This window comes from Oryctolagus cuniculus, chromosome 9 (assembly GCF_964237555.1).
Source record: "Oryctolagus cuniculus chromosome 9, mOryCun1.1, whole genome shotgun sequence".
Taxonomy (NCBI): domain Eukaryota; kingdom Metazoa; phylum Chordata; class Mammalia; order Lagomorpha; family Leporidae; genus Oryctolagus; species Oryctolagus cuniculus.
The window spans coordinates 129,344,047-129,368,783 of NC_091440.1; the positions used below are offsets into that span (position 1 = coordinate 129,344,047).

General features: G+C 44.7%; 1 protein-coding gene and 1 long non-coding RNA gene across 2 annotated transcripts in view; one reads left to right on the forward strand and one right to left on the reverse strand.

Moving 5' to 3' along the window:
* Positions 1-80: 80 nt before the first annotated feature.
* Positions 81-12,555, forward strand: LOC138843904 (uncharacterized). Its single transcript, XR_011379073.1, has 6 exons — positions 81-192; positions 4,666-4,733; positions 5,657-5,743; positions 7,891-10,903; positions 11,396-11,633; positions 12,081-12,555. It is a non-coding gene; the product is annotated as an uncharacterized lncRNA (long non-coding RNA).
* SYT10 (synaptotagmin 10) overlaps positions 8,894-24,737 on the reverse strand; it is a 70,217-nt gene continuing 54,373 nt past the window's right edge. The window contains exons 4-7 of the mRNA XM_051850929.2: positions 18,813-18,933; positions 14,873-15,044; positions 13,078-13,207; positions 8,894-10,907 (exon numbers count right to left, since the gene is read on the reverse strand). Of these exons, the coding sequence (XP_051706889.1) occupies positions 10,836-10,907; positions 13,078-13,207; positions 14,873-15,044; positions 18,813-18,933 (495 nt within the window). The 3' untranslated portion in view covers positions 8,894-10,835. The remainder of the gene's footprint in view (positions 10,908-13,077; positions 13,208-14,872; positions 15,045-18,812; positions 18,934-24,737) is intronic.

Consider the following 24,737-nt stretch of genomic DNA (forward strand, 5'->3'; position numbering starts at 1 on the left):
TTTATTACTGGCTTAGAAAAGTTCTTTATGTATGTAAGCACTAGTTACTCACCTGATACATGACTTGCATATATTCTTTCCCATCCAGTGGCAAGTCTTCTCACTTTGCTGATGGTATGCACTGAAGAACAAAGGTTTCTAATGCTGTTGAAGTCCTGCTTATTAGCGAGTGAAATTGCTGCTGAATCCAAGGTAATGATTTTTCCCTGGTGTTGTCCTCTAAGAGCGTTATGAGTCTAGCTTATATACTTAGGTATGTGACTTACGCGGAGCTGCTGCTTATAATTGGTGTTAGGTAGGGATGAAGCTTTATTCAGTTGTAAATGTGTATCTAGGCCGGTGCCACGGCGGTTCACTAGGCTAATCCCCCGCCTTCGGCGCCGGCACACCGGGTTCTAGTCCCGGTTGGGGCGCCGATTCTGTCCTGGTTGCTCCCTTCCAGTCCAGCTCTGGGCTGTGGCCCGGGAAGGCAGTGGAGGATGGCCCAAGTGCTTGGGCCCTGCACCCGCATGGGAGACCAGGAGAAGTACCTGACTCCTGGCTTTGGATCAGCGCAGCACAAGTGGCCACTTGGGGGGGTGAACCAATGGAAAAGGAAAACCTTTCTCTCTCTCTCTCTCTGTCTAACTCTGCCTGTCAAAAAAAAAAAAAAAAAAAAAATGTGTATCTAGCTGTCCCAGACCATGGCTGGGAAGTGTTCATTCCCCTTCAAAGTTCTTTTGACCCCTTCATCTATAAAAGTGAGCAGCTGACTTTGGGCTGCAGTTCCATGCTTTGTTCTGTGTCTCTTTTCGGTTATCACAGTCCTTGCCCCTTTCTATTTTAGTTATTTTAAATTTAAAAAATTATGTGAGGGTATAACCATATGGATCCTTTAGGGATTCAGTGGTTTCAGTCTGCATCTTCAGAAATTAATTACGAGCCGGCGCCGTGGCTCAATAGGCTAATCCTCCACCTTGCGGCGCCGGCACACCGGGTTCTAGTCCCGGTCGGGGCGCCGGATTCTGTCCCGGTTGCCCCTCTTCCAGGCCAGCTCTCTGCTATGGCCAGGGAGTGCAGTGGAGGATGGCCCAGGTGCTTGGGCCCTGCACCCCATGGGAGACCAGGAAAAGCACCTGGCTCCTGGCTCCTGCCATTGGATCAGCGCGGTGCGCCGGCTGCAGCGGCGGCCATTGGAGGGTGAACCAACGGCAAAGGAAGACCTTTCTCTCTCTGTCTCTCTCTCTCACTGTCCACTCTGCCTATCAAAAAAAAAAAAAAAAAGAAATTAATTACTACAATTTACCCATGTTGTAGGTAGTGATAATTCACTCATTCACTACTGTGTAATATTTTGTTGTAAATACCAGACTTTATTAACTCCATTTCTGTAGGACTGTGAGTCATTTTGTCAAATCATCCCCATTTTGTCCAAGTTTTTATGTAAAGTTTGCACACCTCTTTGGAGTTGGTGTTGTGAGACTGATTTCATTGATGCTAAGTAACATTATCTCACTGAAACTTTCACATTTTCTTTATTATGAGCAGAATATTTACTTATGATTCATACACATTTCCCCTTCATAAAAAATTTTGTTTTTACTCAAGATTTTAAGTTCTTCTAAATTTGTTTGCTACTAGTTTTCTTTACTAGTTATATATATTATAAATATTACCAGTTTCTAGGTTTTTCACTTTCAAAATTGTTTTGATAATCACATTTTAAGGCAATTTATTTTAGTGATATTTTGTGCTTGAACACACTTTGTGTTCTAAGAAAACATTCTGGCTGGCGCCGCGGCTCACTAGACTAATCCTCCGCCTTGCAGCGCCGGCACACCGGATTCTGTCCTGGTTGCCCCTCTTCCAGGCCAGCTCTCTGCTGTGGCCAGGGAGTGCAGTGGAGGATGGCCCAGGTGCTTGGGCCCTGCACCCCATGGGAGACCAGGAGAAGCACCTGGCTCCTGCCATCGGATCAGCGCGGTGCACTGGCTGCAGCGCGCCGGCCATGGTGGCCGTTGGAGGGTGAACCAACGGCAAAAGGAAGATCTTTCTCTCTGTCTCTCTCTCTCACTGTCCACTCTGCCTGTCAAAAAAAAAAAAAATTCTATTTATACTTCACAGAATTCTCGAAGTTTTCATCTGACCTCTGCCATGTGAGGGGAGTTTAGTACATGGACTGAAACGGTTCCCCATGTTGATACTTTTCCTGTGGTTGACTTCCAAGATTTATAGGTTTTAGATTTACGTGTAAGTTTGATATTTATACATGAAAATAAGCTTGTATATGAGGCAGCAGTGAAATCCTTTTGTGTTTTCTTACGGGTTTCCAGTGCTTCCAGTGTCAGTTTCATTTGGGGTTTCTCAGTGCAGCCGTGGGATGTTCAGATGCGCATTACCTAGAGATGGATCCGTGTAGAAGGGAGCGGCTTCTCTAAGAATCAGGAGGTTTTTAAACCACTTGGCAAGATACATAAAATGCAGGAAGAGCTTCCATAGCCCAGTCTAGAGGACAGGCAATGAGAAGACGATTCCAGATTGGGATGTGGTCAACGGGAGTCTGTAGGATCCTGCCCCTCTCTGCTTGTTGGCTCTGCTGCATCATGGGCTACCTTAGCCCCCTGGTCAGCACAGACCCTGTCTCAGGGATTTTTAAAAATATCCCAACTGTGAATTTCACTATTAGTGATGGGAAGCATAATGGTATAAAAACCAGCACTTAGTATTTGCATAAGGATTTACATATCACATAAATGGCACTGACAACTAACTGGTAGGCCAGGCAGACATAACTAAATCACTTTACTGATGAGTAGCCAGCATCAATGAGGCTTCTATTTCTTTCATCCTGGGGACTCGCCTAGAGAGGCACAGATGCCTTAAATCTCCTGTGTGACAGCATGTTGTATGCTGAGAACACATTAGTCATAAATGCACATAAATGCAATTAGTCATAAAATGCACGTGCCGTTTGCAGGCCCAAGACCAAGATTTTGAGGCTCAGCCCTACCCGACATGGCCCTGGCCTTTGATGTAGTGTCTCTTCATCACCATCACTATCTTCATTAAAAGGGGTGGTGAAATCCACATGAGTTCTACTAAGAATGTGGGGATGTAAAACAGTGTATATGAAAACAGTTTAAATTGTAGAGCTACTTATTATTTTTATATTTCATGATCTATAAAGCACAGAAGCCTAGAGTTTGGCACAAATGATCTGTGTAGGCACAGCTGTGCTCTGCCATGAACTAGCCGTGGAACCAGAGTTTTGTTTCTCTATCTTGAAAGCAGGATACGCCCCAGAGACATTACACAGATCACAGCTGAGTGTGCAAGGAGCACACTATGCGTTCTACGCATTGTAGGCAGTCTGTCCAGTTTAAAAAAAATTCCGTTCTTGACTCCAGCGTTCAGTCCCTGTTGCTGATGAAGTTAAGTGGATAGCTTTCAGTAGTGTGTAGGCCTTGTTATAGGACCAGTTAGATTGGTGTTTTGCTGGTGGTAGCATTTACTCAGACCACGGGGTGACTGATGCCTCCTGGAGCTGTGTTCTGTGGCCCGTTTGTGTCTTGTGTCCTTGGTATGACTCTACCTACTCCTTCCCTTTCTGGTTTGAGTTCCTAACACTGGATTGGGTCTAACTTCCCACTGAAGGTCACATTTTTCGTCACATACATCCTACAATTTATTTAATGACAACAACCAAAAAAAAAAAAAAGTAATTCACAACAATACAATCTAATCAGTTAAACACCAAATGCATCCGTAAGGGGAAGTATTTTTGTTCATATAATTTAAACTCACATTTGAAGCTTTAGTTTTACCTGTTTAGAGAAAAGTGGATTTTGAAAAAATCTCTAACTGAATCATGAAAATGGTATCAGTTTGTCAAGTGTCCTCTTTGTGGTTTTTCTTTAGTTTTTTTTATTTTATTCTCTGTGGAAATTAATGGATACAGCTTCCTTTTGTTTTGCTTATTCTGTGAGTGGAAAGAAAACTGTTCCAATGTGTCACCAAAAGGTTTTTGAACAATAGCATAAATAATGGATTATCCACAAAGAGGATTATTTGTACTTCTATCAGACACAGCAGTGGTTACAGCCCAAAGTCATTTTGGAAATTCTCAAGACAATTGATGCTTTTCTACAAATGATTGTTGCTTGCACTTTGCTGTACATTTATCCACACATATATTATACATAAATTCACTCATGTCTAAATTACCTATATGGATTGTAACCTAATATTATGCCTTCTGCTGTGCATAGTTTGAGAAGTAATCACAGGGAGAATTTATCTGAATTTAAAAAATCAAGAAGGCAGAAAATTCCAACAGGATAGAGGGAAAAAGACTTGAACAGTGAGACCCAAATTGCCCATAAGTATGCAAAAACTGATCAATTCCACTAGAGGGGAAAAGGAAATAGAAATTCAAACACTGATAAGTCATCATTTTTGTCACGTTAATGTTGGCAGAGATTCAAGTAATAATGCCAACTCTTCACCGGGACATTTGGAAACTGATCTGTCATTAGTGGGTATAAAAATCTTCAGTCAGTGCATGTGAATATAAACACTTTACAGGGAGAAATTTGGTGATACTACTAAGTTTGGAAAAGTGGCAACTTGATTGCTTTTTAAGATGCACGCTGGAATGCATTGAGGTTCCTTGCTTTCTGTATGCAGGGACTCAGACAAGGACACGAAAGGCGGACCCTGGGCTCTGTCCTACACTCCAGGAAGAAGAGGCACAGGTTCATTTTCTTGTTTTCTCTTAGGAGCTGTATTGTTTTTATAAGCAATTACTCCAAGTACACAGCATGTGGTTGTCAATGTCTGTGATTTCTTTGTCACTGTTTGGCTGATTGCCTAAGACTAGTTCCTATGCCTGTATTTCTTATAAAAATAACTTTGACACAAACAAGTAACCCAACTATCTGGTTTAACAGCTAAGAGCTGGATCCCCTGCTAAGCCTAGGGGTTTAGGGGCCTGGAATTCTTCTTCTTGCGGGGAGGGGGATGAGCATCAGGTAAAGCACATTTGAGTATTACGAAAGTTACATGGATTGCAAAATATTTTGCACAAAAACCTAAAGTACCACTTTGCATGAACTTTTACATGTATCTTAATTTATGTGAATACTATTGACTGCTTTTAACACTTGTTGCCTTACCTCTTAATGGAAATAATTCCAGTAATTTGATTAACTGTGACACAGACGGCTCATATAAAATGACACCCTGCAGCAGGGCACTGGGGCGTGCTCAGGGAGAGTGTCTGCAAGGGGCTCCCACGCAAAGCCTCTTCCTGACCTTCCTTCTCGTGTGCCCCCACGCAGGTCCTGCAAACCAGAACCTCACTCCTCCCGTGCCCACCCCAGGGACACAGCGAACCCTGTGTAGGAGCCGGCCACCCAGAAGCCTGCTGCTCCACCTTGTCTGTGGGTGGTCGGACCGTCCAGAGGGGCTTGCTCTGTACCACTCAGCCAGCTTGGGCTGGGTCTCCCTTGCAGTGAGTCAGCATGGCATTAGCCCCTTGTGACGAATGCCATGTGCTGTCCATCTAAGCGTCAAAGCAATGCTCTCTGGGTCTAGCAGTCTTTGTATGTGAAGCTACTCTGTCACAGTTCTTAATGAAATGAATGTCTTACATTTTCTCATTAAGCTTTCGTTACAGGAGGGCTAAGCACGATGCTTACGAAGTTACCCATCATGAAGACAGCTTCCCCTCCCTGGGCTGGATGTATCATAGGAGAGCTTTAAGGTAGATTGAGTGCTTCAGTTCAACTATTGATGAATGATTAAATCTACACAAGTAATGACTGCCAACACAAGGTCTGGCCAAGAAAAAATAACAGACCTTTCACACATAAATCAAAAACAAACAGAATTTATAATCACTTTATTTCTTTTCAAAATACATATGAAACAGTAAAATTATTTCAAGTGCTTTTCCATTTTCTTTTACAAAAGTAATCATAAACTATGCTTCTTAACAGCTTTGAGGTTTCATTGTTACATAATTCATCTGAACCTGACAAATATGTTCACACATTCTAAAGAAGACATTGTAAAAATTCTGCAGTGTGTAACATCTTTTACAGGTGGCTGCAAAAACATTTGTTCTAAGTAATACAATTATATGCTGTCAAGTTTCGCAAATGGCTGGTTACCACATACAAAAGCCAGAAACACGGATTTCAAAAGATTTTTAGAATTCTATAATACTGAAGTCAAAGATATCGATTTGAACAATGGTCAAGTATGAAGTCACAAACTGCAGTTAAAAAATCACTTTATGAACAATGAAGAGTACCAAAAATGATCAAATATTATGGACCCAAATTGTTCAGTGTGGGAAGTGAAGAAGAATTTCAGTGGCTCCTGCCAGGTAGGGAGGATGCTTCCTTTTACCACAGGACACAGTTCTGCTCTACTCGGACTTAGCTTTTGGTTCTGATGAAGGCTCCCTTCCTCGTAGTCGGTAGCTTCTCGGTATTTGGCAGTTGAGCCAGTTGCTTCTCTCAGTTGGATGGGTAATGACCAATGAATGGGAATGACCAACTGGGTTTGGAGTCTGTTCAGTACACAAACTACAAGTGTCGGTATTTAACACTAGAATTGGTCTACCTGCTTATTTTATCAAGTGACAGAATTTATGACACTATTCCTACAGGAGGGTACTGCGTTCAGTAGAAAGTTTAAGGGATATGTTGAAAGGAAAAAAAAAAAAAAATCTACAACAAGTTACACAATAATCTACATTGATTTAAACCATGCAGTTTGTACAGAGAATGAGTCTGTGACCACTTTGTACATGCAGATGATAGCTACTCATGGGTCCACAAACGTTATTCTACGGACAAATCAAAGTCAAGTGTAACTCCCGGCACTGATCTTTAGGTTAGGAGATGAACAAATTAGAAAGGGATGATCATCCAACACACTCACCTAATAATCCTGAGATTTTTTCTTAATTTTTGACACATGTCCAGAATATGCACTGATACTCAGTAAATTGTGTTAACCAAAACAATGTTCAATTGGGTAACTGAAACTTGACACTCTGAACGGTAAATAGCAGGTTCTTTCCACAGCAGGAGTAGCTCACCCTCACATTTTTGCAGAAAACTCTGTTCACATGATCAGACATAGTTCTGTTCTGTGCAGTGCTTCTATGGTTCCTTGAGTCTAGAAGTCATTTCTGATGGATCGGTGTAGGTGAACATGCAACTACGGCAGGTGCTTCCTCCTGACAGGAGTACACTGAAATCGTTGCAGGCATGAGGAAGCCTGGCTTTCCTGCTCATCAACTTCCGCTTAGCTCTTCTGTCTGCATTCAGCAAGTCATTACAGCCCCCACCCCCTGCTCCAGAGCTGGCGCTTTCTTTCCCTGTAGCATAACCCAAGCCTGCGTTATCTTCACGGTGAACAGAGTGACAATGAACCAAAGTTTTTACTCTGATGAGAAGAAAAGGTGAATTTTAATTAACTGCCACTGTTCAAATACATATCTTTTGGATTAACCATTAACGGCAGACAAGTAATTAACTTACCATTCACTTTAATTAACATTGAGTAAATATAGCAGTATCTGAATGAACGATTTCTCATCTAAAAGGGCATCGATAATGTATTGGAAACAGCATTAGGTTTAATTACTAAATTTTCCACCTGAAATATAAATTCATCTTTACAGCAGGTTCAGATGAATTGTATCCTGAGCCGTGTCGCTGAGTGTTAACTGTTCTGTACTGGGGTTTTTGAGCCAAGCAAGAGGAGTTACTTTGATTTTGCTTCTCAATAACTTTATTTCCACATGCTTCAACATGTTGGTTTCATTGTCACCTAACTATGTGGATTTTACTTCTTTATTTTACTTTGTTCTTCTGAAGCATTTTTTATTGACAGCAATTTTTTGTTAGTCTGAAGATCATGAAAGTCACCACCCTTTGGAGTACCCCAGAACACGGGCAGTTGCTACAAGAACTATTCCTTTAGATTTAGTGGGGACTGAAGGACTTTCCTAAATCCTTATTGCCCCCAGTGTTTTCCAGGTAATTAAATTACCTGGTTATAATCATAATGAAGGTGGCCCACAAGGAAAAGAAAACCTCAATTCCATGATATGCATTCTTTTAATCATAAGTAAAAGAAAAAAAGGGCCACGTGTTGAGTGTTTAGCGTATTGGGGTCCATTAAAGTTAAGACAAGAATGGAAATTTGATTTTTTTTTCATTTTTGCAGCAACTATTTATTAACTGAGAGCTATAAGAGACTGATAGCACTTTAGTCTGCAAAAAATTTTAAGTAATAACCATTTCTGGAGAATACAGTTGGAAATGTCAATCAAATTTCAAAGTTCAAAGCTATTTGCTCTGATAGAAAACCTGAGTCAGAATTGATCAGCGGTGATCTCCCTGCAGTGAGTAGAACGTGCACGCACTTGCCACAACTGCATGACAAAGTGTGTGCCTGGCTTTGCATCCCCAAATCCCCATCCAAGATCCCCTGGCACTGTTCCTATGGGTATCTGTGACTGCACAGGAGATGAATTGGATTTACATGGTGACTTGTACATAGAAAGTGTAGTACAGGAAACAGGGCTCTACAAAATTAATGTTCTTTTCATATTAACTTTGTTCATTTCTGTGCTTCTTAGTGAATGGGGCAACAATTCAGCCACTACTCCTCCAGAAAAAAAGGAAAAGAAGAGCAGTATGTTAAGTCTATAAAGCAACCCTGGCTGTTTTTGCTTAGCTCACGTTTGGGAAGTCCCTGCAGAGGACCGCACACGCTGCCAGGCCTGTGATTAACGCATAGCTGCGTCCAGCATCGCATCCTGTTTCAAATACTGCCACTAACAACACTTCTCTTCAGTCAGGAGCAGAGGAAGACTGCTCGTAAGGGTATGGACGAAGAGGAGCTGTGAAGAGTGAAGTGGTGAATTAATAGGCCCTACTAACCTTTTTAAAATATCCATGATCTGGTTTAACATTCCTGCTTGGTCATTCTTAAAAGAACGATGAGTAGGTGTGAATCTCCTTCCCTTTCTCTTTCTGGGATTAACATATATCCTGGCAGGATGAGTTTGCTCAAATTCCTAGCAGACAAATTTGTAGTTCTTTAAACTTTTAAAAATATTTATAAATATCTACAGTCTTCATATTAAATTCCCCCCATGGGCTGATGGTTCCCATTTTTCCATCACAAGCCCTGGCTTTTCCTAGTTATGAAACAGACACTTCTAGAGATGAGTAAGGTCTTTAAAATGTGTGTTGGGGTAAAAATAATTAGTACACTTTAACTTTGGTCCTCCCAATCGGCAGAGGAGTGTCACTCCCTGATGCTGCCCGGCCCAGTGGCAGCCACGTACCTGCAGACAGCTTCCTCCTATAGTTTTATGGAAGAGAGGGTAGCGAGGAATACTTGTCTTCACCAAGATGCTAGAGGAGGTTTGAAAACTCTGAAGGAGAACTGTTTGCCTTCCAGATGTTCACCAATAAAATATTTGCATGTTTACAACAGTAATTCCATCACTGTAAGCCATGCCGACAGATACAATTTCAAGGCTTAAATTTTGTTAATGTTTAGAAAGAGGGCATTTTATGAAAAATGCGTAATTTCCAGTAACATTTTCTGTTCCTGATTGCACGTGTTTCTATATTCTAAATCTTCTGGCCTTTTTGTTAACTTTGTATCTTAGCTCATGCCTGTTTCAAGCATATTCTATGTACCACACATCTCAAAAGTTAACACTATAGTAACTTGAGATTTTTTCCAACAGGGCCTGGACCGGAAATGATACAAAGTTCTGCCTCTTGAAAATATTTGCATAGTTTGACAGCGTGGGGCCGGTCCCTGTCTTCATAAAGACTGCTGCCTTCCCTGGGGGCAGACAGAGTTTGCTGATATTCCTTAAATGTTGCAGCTGCACTACGTACTGGGCCTTCCTGTAGTCTCTCATCCTTTGCTGAAAAAAACAGCCAGTTGCAGGGATGAGCATCTGACGTGGTCTGAGTCACCATTCCCACGTACAATGAAAAAGAGGCGCACAGTTCTGTGTACCTTTGGTGTAGAATATAAAACATAGCATACACGTGATGGCTCGTGTCACAACACGCACACGCCACACTACAATCATGCAAAAATGAACTTCTGTTTCAGTTCACTTAGAAATATCAATGCTACACTGGAAATTAACTGGCATTTTTAAACTTGCGAATAAACTGCAACAGGTATCTGAGCTCATGTAAGTGAGAGTATAAAAAACTGTAGCCAAAATGGCTCAACCCGTTTTTCCCAGCTGCTAAACACCACTCCTTTAAGTTAGTATTCAAAGTGATTCTGTAAGTTTATAGTTCTCCCTGTGAGTTTTAAAAACCAAGCTTCAGAGAGTTCTGAGTTTGGCAGAACCAAATTTCATCTAGGAAAGAATGCGCAAGGATTTAACACTGTGTAAGTTAAGTTCAAAGTCTCCACTAATGATTATGTATAACCATGGGCACAACTGGAAATACACACACTTGTAACAAAATCAAAACAGCAGCATGAGCATGGATTCCTTAAAAAAGACTTCTTTGTGCAAAGATTTACACCATCTTCAAACACTGTGCTAATAGGCAAATGCCATGAAAGATAAAACGCCTTAGCTAACTAAGGACTACCTGTATTCAAGTAAAAATGTATACAATGTTCAAAGTGACACACACACACACACACACACTCCCATGGAAAAACTGCACAATAAGATTGTTCATCGACATATGTAAATGAGCAAATCAAACCTCCCATTCATTTTCTCGTCCAGTGAGCGCACAATCGCCGGTTCCTGTTTCAAGGTCTTGCTGGAGGCATTACGGTGTGGAAGGTGGTTTGGGAGAAGAACAGGATCCTTGACTATCAAAACTGGTGGCCCGGCCAGGTAACTGAAAGACAGTATTTTCACAGTAACCGATCGGCCACAGTGGGGAACGGCTGCTCCCTTGCAGTAGGGTTCACGTACCCACAATATTCAGGTTGCTGAAGAGAACACACGGCCCCCACCCCTCACAGCTGAGCCTCCCAGGGAGCAGGAGCGGACAGGGCACGGCAGGCGTGTGCAGAGATGGCACCGATGCCTGCTTGGGACTGAAGCAGTCACTGGTGAGCAGCACTAAGCAGCTCTGGACATCAGCTACTGCACCCCAGCTGCACCAAGGCAGGTGTTGAGTTGTAGGACAGTTAATGGGAGGAGGAAGATTGCGATAGGTGGAGAGTTTTAAAATACTTGAGTTACAGGAAAACAAACTCTCCTTATGCAGTAGTACCTGCTTTAGGTTCAACTTACCTTGTCTCCAACGATGCATCCCTTCCCTAGCAAGTACAGACAATGACAGATGTTTTTCCTACACTTAAAAACCTAACGAATTCCTAGGTTTCCAGTCCAATATGCTATTTGGCTACAAGGATAATGCGGCAGGGGTGAGAGACTGTATTTTCTCCAGCAAAGAGTTTTCTGAGACGCACCTGGACCTTGCTGCTCGTCTCCAGGAAGCATCTGGGATCTTGGGCTGCTGCCCACACGGTGGCTGATGTGCTTTTGCATCTTGTGACTGAAACATGCTCACAGGTTCTCACAGACACCTACCTCCTCCTCAGCTCCTCTCCATCAGGTAAGTCCCTAACTGCTTCCTAAGTGTAGCTATAAATACACCCTGACCCACACAGCATCTTCCCTCTCCCAGTTAGTTTCTTCCTCCCATGATGTCACCCCTGGACGTCACAGGTGCAGCCAGTCATATTTCTACTACACACGAGAAGTGCTGTTGTCTACAGCAAGTGACCTGTGCAGGATTAGCTCAGGGAGCAGGGGTTAGAGCCCACAGGTCTGGTCAGTCTAGCACAACTTTATTTCTAAGAATCTGGAAAGAAGAGTAAAGTTTCCTTTTCAAACTTCAATAGAAAAAAAGCTGGGAAAATATACAGTAAGAAGTAGGGTATATTTTACACAGTACCACTGTGAATAAAAGTTTCCAGGACTTGTTGAGTGTTTAGAACTGGTGTTTGTACTTCTTCAATACTCATGGGTATCTCTATCTTGTACGATTTATATTACAAAGTCCGACAGAGAGTTGGAACACGCTTCTGTCAACAGTCACACAGCCAAGTCAGCCCTTCTGTCATCTGAACAAGCAGCGTCCACGCACCCAGTTACTCCAGCGTTCAGGTAACAGTGAAGGTCACGTTTTTGCAACTAAGCCGAGATCAGAGTCTGGTACCCCTGATACTTAGTGAATTGCACTACGCAACCTCTCCCATTCTTCACGCCGAGCCCTGGTACCAGGACCAAAAGCGGAGTCTTATCTGCATGGCAGACGAATCATTCAATGACCATGCAGTAACACTGCTCTTTTTATTGGTTTGCCAAAAACCCACTTGTTACACGTCCTTTTGTGAACTGCATTATCTTTTAACAAATGACGTCACATAAATCATGTACTCAGACTCTGCGAGGGGCCCTAGCAATTGCCTTTGGGAGATAACAACTAGCAAGCTGCAGTGTGCCCAGTGGGCTGACACCTGCCTACCTCCTCTGGCTACTGCAATCATTAGCAATGGTTATGTTAACAGCAAACATTGTCCCATGACCTGCTGAACACCTAATAGCTGGCAATTATTAGTTTTTGTGATGTGTTGGCTACGATTGTACAGTCTTCAGGGAGAAGGGATTTGCTGCAGAATGCATAACATCTCAAGAGTTCGATTTCCCAAGCAGTGTTCAGGGACACAGACCTGACCCCTCTGACGGAAGAGCTGTACTGGGGGACGGCAGCTCTAAAGAAGGCAGCTGTAGCAGAAGAGAAGCACTGAAATCCAGTTTCAAGTTAGTAATAAACTCACTAGATTGCTCCACAACTCCCTGATGGGAGGTTCCAGGCTCAGTGAAATAGACAGACTTGCAGGTTTTATGGGCATACTGTCTGAAGAGGTATGAAACCCAGAAGTCTGGTGGCTTTTGAAAATCCCACGGGGCAGAAAGAAGGTTGAACACTCCAAGATGCTAGAGACAAAAGTGAGAGCAACTGTTGGCAAAGTGCAACAGAGCCGCACACTCACCTCCAGCAAGGGGTGCCAGTGGGTGATTGGTTTCCGGTGATAGGCCAGCATCTCGTTCCAGTGGTCTCGGCCGAGGCCCTCGGCATCCAGGCCGGTGCGACACACGCCTATGACCTCGTTGTGCCCCACCCTGCAAGTGACAGAGAGGGCAACGGAAATGCACACCACGTGGAGTTTTCAACACTAGAATCTGCCTGCCAGGATTAAGTCCCTCCTCACCCCCGGCTTTGCTTTCTGTGGTTTTGGGTATCCATGGTCAACCACAGCCCCTGGCTGTTAAATAAGAAATTGTAGAAGTAAGCAATAACGACGTTAATAATTTGTTCCAGGACATTGCTGTCATGGTTCTGTTTATCATTATAGATCAAGGACAGAAGACAACAATAGCTGAACTTCACCACAGGTATACGTGTGAAGGAGTAACACAGGAGATGCGAGGCTTCAGTTCTCTCTCCGGTCTCGGGCACACCTGTGTGCTGTGCAGGGCAGACTACTGGACAGTGCTTCTGATCACCTGGCCATGCTCACCCCAGTGGAACCTGACTAGCAGCAGCATGCAGAAGTCAGCGTGTTCCAGGAGCCCACGCAAACCACTCTGATACTGTGCAACTTGCAGACAGCTCTGCACAGGGGGGATGGGGAGGCATGTGATGCACTCAGATTTGAGGGGTGCCAGTCTGATCCTGCCCTTATCATACAGCTTACTGCTTTATCGTGGTGTTTGCATTCCCACCCAGAGCACATGATTTACTACTGTGTGGCACAGAGGAGGGCAGATGACATGCCTGTTTCCTATTTGGGTCCTGCTCTCTCAGCAACCAATCAAAAGATTAACAGTAACTGTGAGCTCACTGTGTGCCACTATTTTAAGTAGCTGAAATGCACAGGCCCACTTCACCCTCACAGCTGGAGCAGGAGTAACTGTCACCCTTTTATGGATACCTAAGCCAGATGCCCCGATATTAGGAACTGGCCTGACTTCCCCTGGTTACTGAGCAGGAGGCATACGCCAACTCCCGGCAGCGCTAAGAGGCTTCCCGCGAACAGAAAGCAGTCCGAAGGGATTTCCATAGGGTTGCTGGGACATTATCTTTAAAGAAACTTCAGGAACATTTCAGCTACTTGAAAGGAAGAGTGAGAGGGAGGGAGAGAGAGACTGATCCATCTTCCACCCACTGGTTCACTCCCCAGACCACCACAGCAGCTGGGAATACGACCGAAGTCCCCCATGTGGGCAGCAGGGACCCAAGTGCTTGAGCCGCCATCTGCTGCCCAGAGTTTGTGATGGCAGGAAGTCAGAACTGAGGGTGGACCAGGGACTACAAACCAGGCATCCCAAGTGCAGTCTTAAGTGCTGCACAGAATGCCTGATCCTCTTGCAAGCAAACCACACTGTCACCCAGGACACAGATTTGTGAATGAAGCATTTCTCCCTCCCAGTTAAAAGGAAAACCGTCACAGCAGTAAATAACCTGAAAAGCTGATCGGGACCTGCACCTGGCTGGACATGGCTGCTGCTTTCCATTTTTTACTTTCATATTTTATTTAAAATGCAGAGAGAGAGGGAGAGACAGAGATCTCCCGTCTGGTGGTTCACTTCCCCAGAAGTCTCCCATCACTGGGGCTGGCCCAGGTCAAAGGCAGGATGGCAGGTGCTTGCGCCATCTGCTGCCTCCCAGGGTACACATCAGAGGGAGCAGAGTGCGCACTTGCACCCAGGCCTCCCAGAGGTGTCCCTGCCACACCACAGGCCAGCCCGACTGTTCTGCAGAGAGTGAAGAGACCCCGCACGTACCTGTCGTAATCCATGACCGCAATGGAGAGGCTGACCTGATCCACGTTCTCCGGAGGGATGTCAAAAATGATGGCCTCGTTGTATACGGGGTTCAGCGTGTTCTTCTTGGTGGTGGTTTTGCGCTTCTTTAGCCTCCGACCCTCACACATCAGGGACACTTTGACGTAAGGGTCTAGGAGTGCGAAAATAATTTTAAAGATCAAGGCATTCATTCAAAGCCTAAAGAGAACTCGTTCGTTTTCACTTTATATGGAAAGGAGCGTATTGAACATCGTTACTGAATTATCTGGGAGCAAGATTCAAGACTTCTTATGTTAAACAATTTATATGGAATAAACTGGAAAAGGATGAACTTGATTTCACTAGTAAAATCTTTAAAGATTTATTTGAAAGAGTTACATAGAGAAGGAGAGGAAGAGAGACGTCTTCTAACCCAGTTGGCCACAATGGCTGCAGCTGTGCCCATCCAAAACCAGGAGCCAGGAGCTTCCTCCTGGTCTCCCACATGGGTGCAGGGGCCTAAGGACGTGGGCCATCTTCCACTGTTTTCCCAGGCCACAGCAGAGCTACATGGGAAGTGGAGCAGCCAGGACTCAAACCAGCACCCACGTGGCATGCCAGCTCTGCAGGCAGAGGCTTAACTCACTATGCCACAGTGCCAGTCCCAACTTTAAAAAGTGATACCAGTGAGCACGAACTCCCATCTGCTTGTTCATTCATGCAATGTCCCCATGGCCAGGGCTGGGGCAGTGTGGAAGCTGGGAGCAGGGAACTCAATCCAGGTCTCCCACGTGGGTGGTAAGGATCCACTCACATGCGCCATCACTGCTGCTTCCCAGAGTCTGTTTTAGCAGGAAGCTGGAGTCAGGAGCCAGAGCCAGGAACCCAACTGAGGTACTTGGATGTAAAACACAGCTACCTTAACAGCCAGGCTGAACACTCACTCCCTGACTTCACTATCTTAACAAGGGAGTGTATCCAAAAGTTCATGAAAATTAGAAATGCAAGCTAAGTTTGTTTTGGTGCAAAACAAAAGTTGAAATTCAAGGACTTTTTTTTCTTCATAATTGGTGTCTGCCTCAGACTGTGGAGAAGTCACTGTAAAGGGGAAACACAGAGCCTGCTGAGGCTCTTCATCCCAGGACGCTTTTCACTCCAAGTGTTTTGTAGGAAAGGCACCGTAACGGGCTCCGTACATTAGGATTAGCATCCTTCGGAAGACTCAGACAAAACTTGTGAAAGATTTAGGAACACACTATCTGGACAACTACATATAATCAGGGTGGGTAGAAATCAACCAACATCTACGTTCTCCTTGGAATTGTTGGCAGCTACTGGGAAAGGTGCTAAAATGGGAAGTATCATGCTATTGGTTAAGGAGTGAGGTTTGAGGATACGGTCACAGTCATTTACTACACACTCGGCAATGTATGGTAAACAGGTGATGTTTTGTTTACAGACGGCCACAGGAAGACTGCTGATGCGACTGTCAGTACGATGCTAGCTGCACCCAGAGAAGTCTGTCAAGGCTGTAGCTCCTGGGCCAAAGGGATCAAATCACTACCAAGTTCTGCCCCAGCTGATGTGGTCCTTGCCCTCCCACCCCACCCATGACTTTATTATCAACAATTATACCAGCTTCTATAAAGCTCCACAGTTGAATCTGTTCATTCAAAGGAGGCATAGCCTGGAAGGTAGTGTTGACATCCGGTGACCAAGTGACAGTGGAAATCATATCTGCTCTGTCATTTTCCTTCAGGTCAAGCTCCAACTGCACCATCACCACCTCTTATGCTTTGCTTCCATATGATAAATTAATTTCCTTAGAAGAAGCCCAAAATGATGTCCAATTATATTTGAGCAGGTGCAATTATATTTGCAATTGAGGAAGCATATGAAGGAGTGTATTTCAGAAAACATAAAAGAACAAGGCAGAGGGAGACAAAGTTACAAGGTAACCTGGAGCATGTTTCACAAATACTTTTGAATTTTCTGGTGTTTTCTAGAATGTTGTCAGTAAGAACTGTGATGCACTTTTGTGTTTGAGCCACAGGCCCAGGCCTTCTTGTCAGCACCATGAGGAAGCACACTTTATCCTGTGTGATCCCCACATCTTGGCTGCATGGCTCTGCCTGTGACAAGGATAATTTACGGGCTCCTTGGCTGATTCGCAGCCTGTTGTGAGGATTAATGAGGAGGTGCTCCCAAAGCCTGCGCTCCTCCGATGAAAAGCCCAGAGAAAGAAAAAGAAATCTCGCACTTAATTACAACTCGGAGGCTGTTTGCTTGTCTCAGGATCTGATCTCTCTTCATACATGGTAGAAAGTGTACAATAAATAGTAATTTGCAGAGTGCATTGTTTACCCTGAGTTCTTCAACACTTATTGACCCTGGAGTTTTTCACTTGCTCTTCAACCTTCATATCACATCATGTGATATAAAGGGGGGAAAAAGGGGCGGGATATGACAGAGTTCAAAAGTCACGATGTTGAGAGATACAGCAAGGAGCCACCTGGTCCTCATGCCTCTTAGCCCTTCGTTTTCCTGCACCCTCCCATCCTTTCTGTGCAAACTTTGGCAACACAAGTGTACGTTCTCAAATTCCCCATGCTTACACAGTTGTGAGCACACTATCCATATTTGGTTTTATGCCTTCTAGAAAGATTTATTGATGTAGTTATTGGAAAGGAAGTGTAACAGAGTGAGGAAGGGGAGGTCAGGGAGAGAAAAAGCACAGGCATTAGATCTTCCATCTGCTGATTCCCTCCCTAAATGGCTATGACAGTCAGAATGGGGCTGGGCCAAAGCCAGGAGCCTGCAACTCCTTCCTGGTCTCCCATATGGGCAGCAGGTGCATTAGCAAGGAGCAGAAGTGGAGAAGCCAGGACTCAAACTGGCACTCTGATGTTAAGTGTTGGCATTGCAGGCACAGGTTTAACCTGCCATGCTGGTTTTGTTTTTGTTTGTTTTTTTTTGACAGGCAGAGTGGACAGTGAGAGAGAGACAGAGAGAAAGGTCTTCCTTTTCCATTGGTTCACCCCACAATGGCCACTGCGGCTGGTGCACCGTGCTCATCCAAAGCCAGGAGCCAGGTGCTTCTCCTGGTCTCCCATGCGGGTGCAGGGCCCAAGCACCTGGGCCATCCTCCACTGCACTCCTGGGCCACAGCAGAGAGCTGAACTGGAAGAGGGGCAACTGGGACAGAATCCGGCACCTTGACCAGGACTAGCACCTGGTGTGCCGGCACTGCAAGCGAAGGATTAGCCATGGCACCGGCCAACCTGCCATACTGTTAACACTGGTCCCTTGTGTCTTTTATGGTTTGTCTGCTTTAATTGACTTGTGTGTTCTAGAGCTCATTCCATACCAGAATTAAGACCTTCTTCCTCTTTCTGAAATGCTATTTGCTTTTTTTCCTGAGGAACTGCAAACTATGGATGCCTCCACTGTGATACTCTTTACTCTCTCTCAACTTATTTCTCATTTGCATTTAATTCAACAGGCAGTTACTGATCTCCCCACTCTTACCATTTGTCTCCCACATCCTTTTCTGCCAACAGTCACCTATCAGGTTATAAATCATCTCCCAGAACTGCAGTGACTTAAGGAGTAAAGGAGTGTGGTATGGCTCATCTCTCTCTGCTGTCACAGTACAAGAGAAATGTCCTTCGAGAATTTCTTCAAGAACTCCAGGAAGCAATGCTATACTTCATTAGTTCCTCCAGTCCCTCAGGCAGCCGGCAAGGATGCAAGTTCAAGTCTAACAGTGATTAGTGATTTAGTGATTTCATAGTGATAATGAGAACAGAGAGGTGACTGGGACACTGCACTTGGTCACCTCTCTACTTTTAAAAAAACAAGTTACTGATCATTCAATAGCCAAATATAATTTTACACACAGGCTAGTTTATTTGGGAATGTGCCCTTGATGTGAGCTTACCTGACGAGCCCGTGACATCCATGGCCTTGAGGTTTCTGCACTTGATGACCGTCAGTGTCATGCGCCCAGCAGTGGGTAGGTAACACAGGGAGAACATGATTTCCCCCAGGTCTACGCTCTCCTGGAACAGCAACAGGGAACGTTAATACCAACGTCACTTCAAACTGTTTTGTGCAGCATGCAGGAAACGTGGAGGACAGCTGTCCCAGATGAGGCAGTGGGCAAAGGACACCTCCAGCTACTCACCTGGCACCCGCGCTTGTGTTAGTAACAGCCTCAGGCTCAGCACAAGGAAATCCAGACTGACTCCACCCATTTTCCATCACGTTCAAATGCCATTCCACAGTGGCATCACAACTTACCCAGAAAAGCAAAGCTGAACACTGATCAGTCATTTCTGTTCTTCCATTTCCTTCACTCCTGCAGGCAACCCCCTTGAGGGTCTTGTCCACAAGATCTACAGAATGTACCCTACATCATAGCTTTCTTTGCTCTCTCCTACTTCCATTCAACCATCTCTTCTTCCCAGGACCATTCCATTGGCCTCTAAAACTGATCTCCGACTCCAGATGTTAATGTTCACAAAGCTGTCACTTCAGGAGACATCCATGAAGCTTAAATCGTATCATACCATTCTCCTACTTAAGACTATCTGAGGGCTCACAGCAGTCCTGGAATAAAACTCACACATCTTACCTTGGTGGTGGAATAACTACACCTGCTGTCCTGCTGTCCTTAAGAACAGCACCCCCTCTGCTCTTGAAACTGTCTGTGTCTGGGCAGTGCCCACAAGGCCATGCACCTGACACTCACCTCATCTGGACCTGACCTCTTGAACTTCATCCCCTAACTCCCATACCCAGCTCTCATGCACACACAAAAGCAGTCTTTCTTTATTCAAACAAATGACATTTTTATCTTGCTTTTGGAACTTTGTGTTTTCTCTTCTCTTCGACAGTGCTTCTCCCCCTTCATTTTCTGGCTTCTTCTTGTCCAGGGAACTCAGCCTGACAGCATCTCTTCAGAGAGGTCTGCCCAGTCATGTCATTTGAAGCTAGCACCTTGTTCCTACTGTAGACCTACCCTCTCCTATCTACACCTACACACACACACGTGTATACATACCTGCATATACCCACAGGTACATCCGACTCCCGTAGCAGTGACCACTGTCTGAAATCTTCCTTAGTAATCTTTTCACTTGTTCTATTATGTTTTTCTCATGCTCATGCAGGGCTCCTGGCTGTCTGGCTTTCCACATCCTCCTCACATGCTTGGTGAACATGTATTTATTGAAAGAATAAATTAACCTGCACAGAAACCAACATGTTTTCTTTTGTAAAGTGGAACTGTCCGTGGTACTGGACACAGATTTCTGCATTGCCTTTGCGTGGGTGGTAGACAAAAGAAAACGAATGCAGGCAATGGATGGCTTAGGATGCTTCTCAGAGAGCTGGTCACAGGGTTCCATAAATCATTCCTGGTCAGACATCTGTGTTAGGTTTAATTCAGGGAGGGGGAGAAGAGCTGCTGAGCGTGCACTCAGGCCCACAGAACAAGTCATTACAAGTTCATGACAGGATAGGTATCTGGTGCAGCAGCTAAGATGCTCCTTGGGATGTCTACATCCCACTCTGGAGTGCCTGATTCCAGCTTCTTGCTAATGCACACAGACTGTAGGTGATGGTCTAGTACTTGGGTCCCAGTCACCCACATGGGGGACCCAGATTAAGTTCCAGAATCCTGGTTTCTGCCTTGCCCAATTCTGGCTATTGTAGGCACTTATGGGATCAACCAGTGGATAGGAAACTCTGTATTTGTTTCTCTGCCCTTCAAATAAAAACTTCTTCATGATGAACTATTAGCATTTAACAATGACTGGATTTATTCACACAGCTCACATTCTGATATATGTAATTTCTATTTCTTTATTCATGGACTAGAAGTAGAAGAGCACAGTAATTAAGAGCACAGACTATGGAGTTAAACTTGAACTTGACTTTGAATTTTCTACTTCTAAGCTGTGAGATCCTGGAAAATTTAATCTTTGCATCTCTGAAACTTCATTTTCCAATTTAGGACAACACCCACTCCAGAGGTATTGTGAGCACTGAAGTTCTGTGATAAGAGATGTTTGTTCACAGTTGCGTGGCTGGCATATGGAGCCAAATTTTACACATATAAGTATGGGGTAAGTGAAAAAAATCACTAAATGGGGGCAGTTATTTTTCTAAGACAATTAATGAAAGTAAGTGCTATTACACAGAGGTCTATCTATCCAACTACATCTCCTCGGGGCAGTTGCATTGCTGCAGACTGAAAACAGTTACCAGGAGTCCACAGAAGAGGACTAAGTAAAAGCAGGGTGAGGACAGCCTCCTGCTGGGATGATGTCACCCTTGTCACCATGGCTGAGCACTATTTGCTGGGCGAGGATGAAGGAGCTGCACACAATGAAACACACAAGTGTGTGTGAGTGTGCCCTTGCAGCCTTCAGTACAGCAGGAAGACAGCAGGGTAACAGGGCTAAGAAAATAAATCCCAAATGCACAGTTACCCCTTTCTTACTCTTTCTCCCAGGATTCCTTTAGGTTCAGCCTAAGGGCTGTTGTTTTCCATCTGACAGCCATGTCTCCTTCCATCTCTGCTATTTCTCCTTTCAGTTGCTATCAGAAAATGTAGGCATTTTTGTTTGTTTCCAGTTGGCCAAATTAAGAGACCTCTCCAAGAACGTAGGACAGTATACAAAGTTCCGCTATTAATATGGGTGGGTTCGGAGGTTGATGAAGAATCCAGGAAGAAAATGGGAGACAGGACCTTAGGTAGGTCAAGCTTAGAACCCTACAGCAAATGTCCCAAATGGACACAGGAAGAAAGCACATAGAGTCATCTAAAAGTATTAAACTATTTTAACCTGAATCATACAATTTTACCTTTATGTATTAATCTGTGAATGTTTCATTTCCATTTCTCATATGCTTGTTGCCAGCAAGTTCCAATCAGCTGTCATTACTCAAAGACATCCTGTGGACTCAGTTTCCACAGAACGGTAGCCGTCTCTTACTATAACAAGTTCATGAGCATAGACAAGGTAAACTAAGGAGCTGACCAAGCATCAACCCAATAAACTAAAATCAAAGGGCATCTTCCAGCACCTGGGTTCTAAGCTAGTTGAGGTGGCACAGAAGGATAAGACACCACCTACAACACTGGCATCCCCTCCTGGATCACTGGTTTGAGTTCTGGTTCTCTGCTTCCAAACCAGCTCCCCACTGATGCACCTGGGAAAGGGGCAGGTGATAATTCAAGTACTCAGGCCCCTGCCACCCACTTGGGAGACCCAAATGGAGTCCCTGGCTCCTGGCTTTGGCCTGGCCCAGCCTCGGCCATTGTGGCCATGTAGGAAGTGAACCACGAGATGGAAGATCTCTGTCTCTCCCTTTCTCTGTCACCCTGCTTTCCAAATAAATAAAATCTTTAAAAATGAAAGACAATTGGGGCTGGTGCTGTGGCATAGTGGGTAAAGCTGCCACCTGCAGTGCCGGCATCCCATATGGACATTGGTTTGAGTCCTGGCTGCTCTACTTCCAATCCAGTGGCTGCTATGGCCTGGGAAAGCAGTAGAAGATGGCCCAAGGCCTTGGGCCCCTGCACCTGCATGGGAGACCTGGATGAGGCTCCTGGCTTCCGATGGGTGCAGCTCTGGCTGTTGCAGCCATTTGGTGAGTGAACCAGTGGATGGAAGACAGACCTCCCTCCCTCCCTCCCTCTCTCTTTCTCTCTTTCTCTCTCTCTCTGCCTCTCCTTTTCTCTGTGTAACTCTGACTTTCAAACAAATCAATGAATCTTAAAAAAAAATGAAGACAGTTGGCTCTCTGCCTACTGCAGCGGTAAGAACTCACTTCAGTACTGACTTACCACATGGCATGGCATCTTAAGGAAACTGGAATGAACTGGGAGGTAAGAGTCAATGCATGTATGTACACGCGGCAACTGCACTGAGGTTGACTTTCTCTTAGACTATGGTTTTCTCTCAGGAGGTATGTACATGAATACACACAGAAAATGGCAGGATGCTCTCTAAGGTGAACACCAATAATCTTCAACTTTTGAATTCTGGAAGTGATGTGAGAGGTCCAAGTGAGAAAATGAACTTAATGAAGGCGAGTGGTCCAATGACCTTAACAAAGGTCTCGGAACAGATGTGATGCACAACTCCGGGCTTAGCTACAGCGCTCTGAGCTGCAAGTCCTCAACACTAACTCTGTCTCCGTCCTTGGCACACAACTCAAATGAATAAATACAGATTTTGTTTTTAAAGTATTTCTTTACTTGAAATGCAGAGTTAGGGAGAGAGGGAGATAGAGACAGAAACAGATCTTCCATCCACTGGTTCACTCTCCAAATGGTCACAAACCCTGGGGCTCGGCCAGACCAAAGCCAGGAGGCTAGAACTCTGTCTGGGTCCTCCAAGTGACTGATGGCAGCCCAGACACTTGAGCCACCTTCCGCTGCTTTCCCAGGCTCATTAGCAGGGAACTTTGGAAGAAGCACAGCCAGGTCTCAAACTGCCACTCACATGGGATTCTGGCATCTCAGGCAGTGGCTTACCCATCTGGGCCAGGACGCCAGCCTCATTGTTTGAAAGATTAGGTAGGGTTTTAACTGCTTCCTCTTTGCCATCTGCCCCATCCCACTCAGCTACACTCAGCACTGCAAATAGGAATTCTTAGCTACCAGCTAAGAAACAGCAAACAAGGTGAAAGGCCTCTGAACATAAAATAGTCAGAAAATTAGACACTAAAGTTCTTTTGTCTTCAGAAGACTTTGTCATTTCTTACTTAACACTATTATTTTTAACAACATTGTAACAAGAATGCTTGTTTGCTCTATTGATCCACAGGAGGCCAGAGGCACACATGAAATGAAAAGAGAAATTAACAGCATGTCTCGGGAAGGCAGCGGTAAATGGCAGTTACAGAAACACAAGGCAGAGAAGAGAGAACCAACTATTACAACAGGGATGGCCAACTGCAATTGTTCTGCGCTAAGGAGAATTAACCCTAATAATGCCTCAGTAACTCACAATCGAACAGTCTGCACAGATGTGAATAGTAATTAATGCTCAAACCTTGAGTCATCAAGATAAAGAATTCCATCCTTTATGTTCTCTTCAAGGAGCTGGAGAACTATCCACTGTTGTTCCAGGTTATTTGTATCCAAAAGGCTTAAAATATTTTTTGACAGGCAGAGTGGACAGAGAGAGACACAGAGACAGAAAGTTTTCCCTTTACCATTGGTTCACCCTCCAATGGCCGCTGCGGCCGGCGCACTGCGCTGATCCAATGGCAGGAGCCAGGTACTTCTCCTGGTCTCCCATGGGGTGCAGGGCCCAAGCACCTGGGCCATCCTCCACTGCACTCCCGGGCCACAGCAGAGAGCTGGCCTGGAAGAGGGGCAACCAGGACAGAATCCAGTGCCCCGACCGGGACTAGAACCCGGTGTGCCGGCGCCGCAGGTGGAGGATTAGCCTATTGAGCCACGGTACTGGCCTGGCTTAAAATATTTAAAGTGGTCATTTTGGCTTCTGAGGTTCTGAAAATGTTCCTCATGTGTGAATCAGGTTCTACCATTTTACATGCACACAAGTTTCTTGTATTACCCTCTGAAAACCTCTTTTATCATTGGGCAGAGTGCCAGTGGAAGGGCTACTCTGAAGCCCTGGATACACTGACCCTCAGGCTTTCTGTAAGGGGCACAGTCTTCACATCACACACGCTAACTGATTTGCCTGAGCATCAGGAATGAGGGCCACGTGAGTCCACCCTTGGAAAAGGGGCACAGGAACACAGGCTGCCTGGAGACGGGGTCAGCAGTCGCACACGTGACTGCTTCACTAATACGTAGACAAGTAAAGGCAATTTT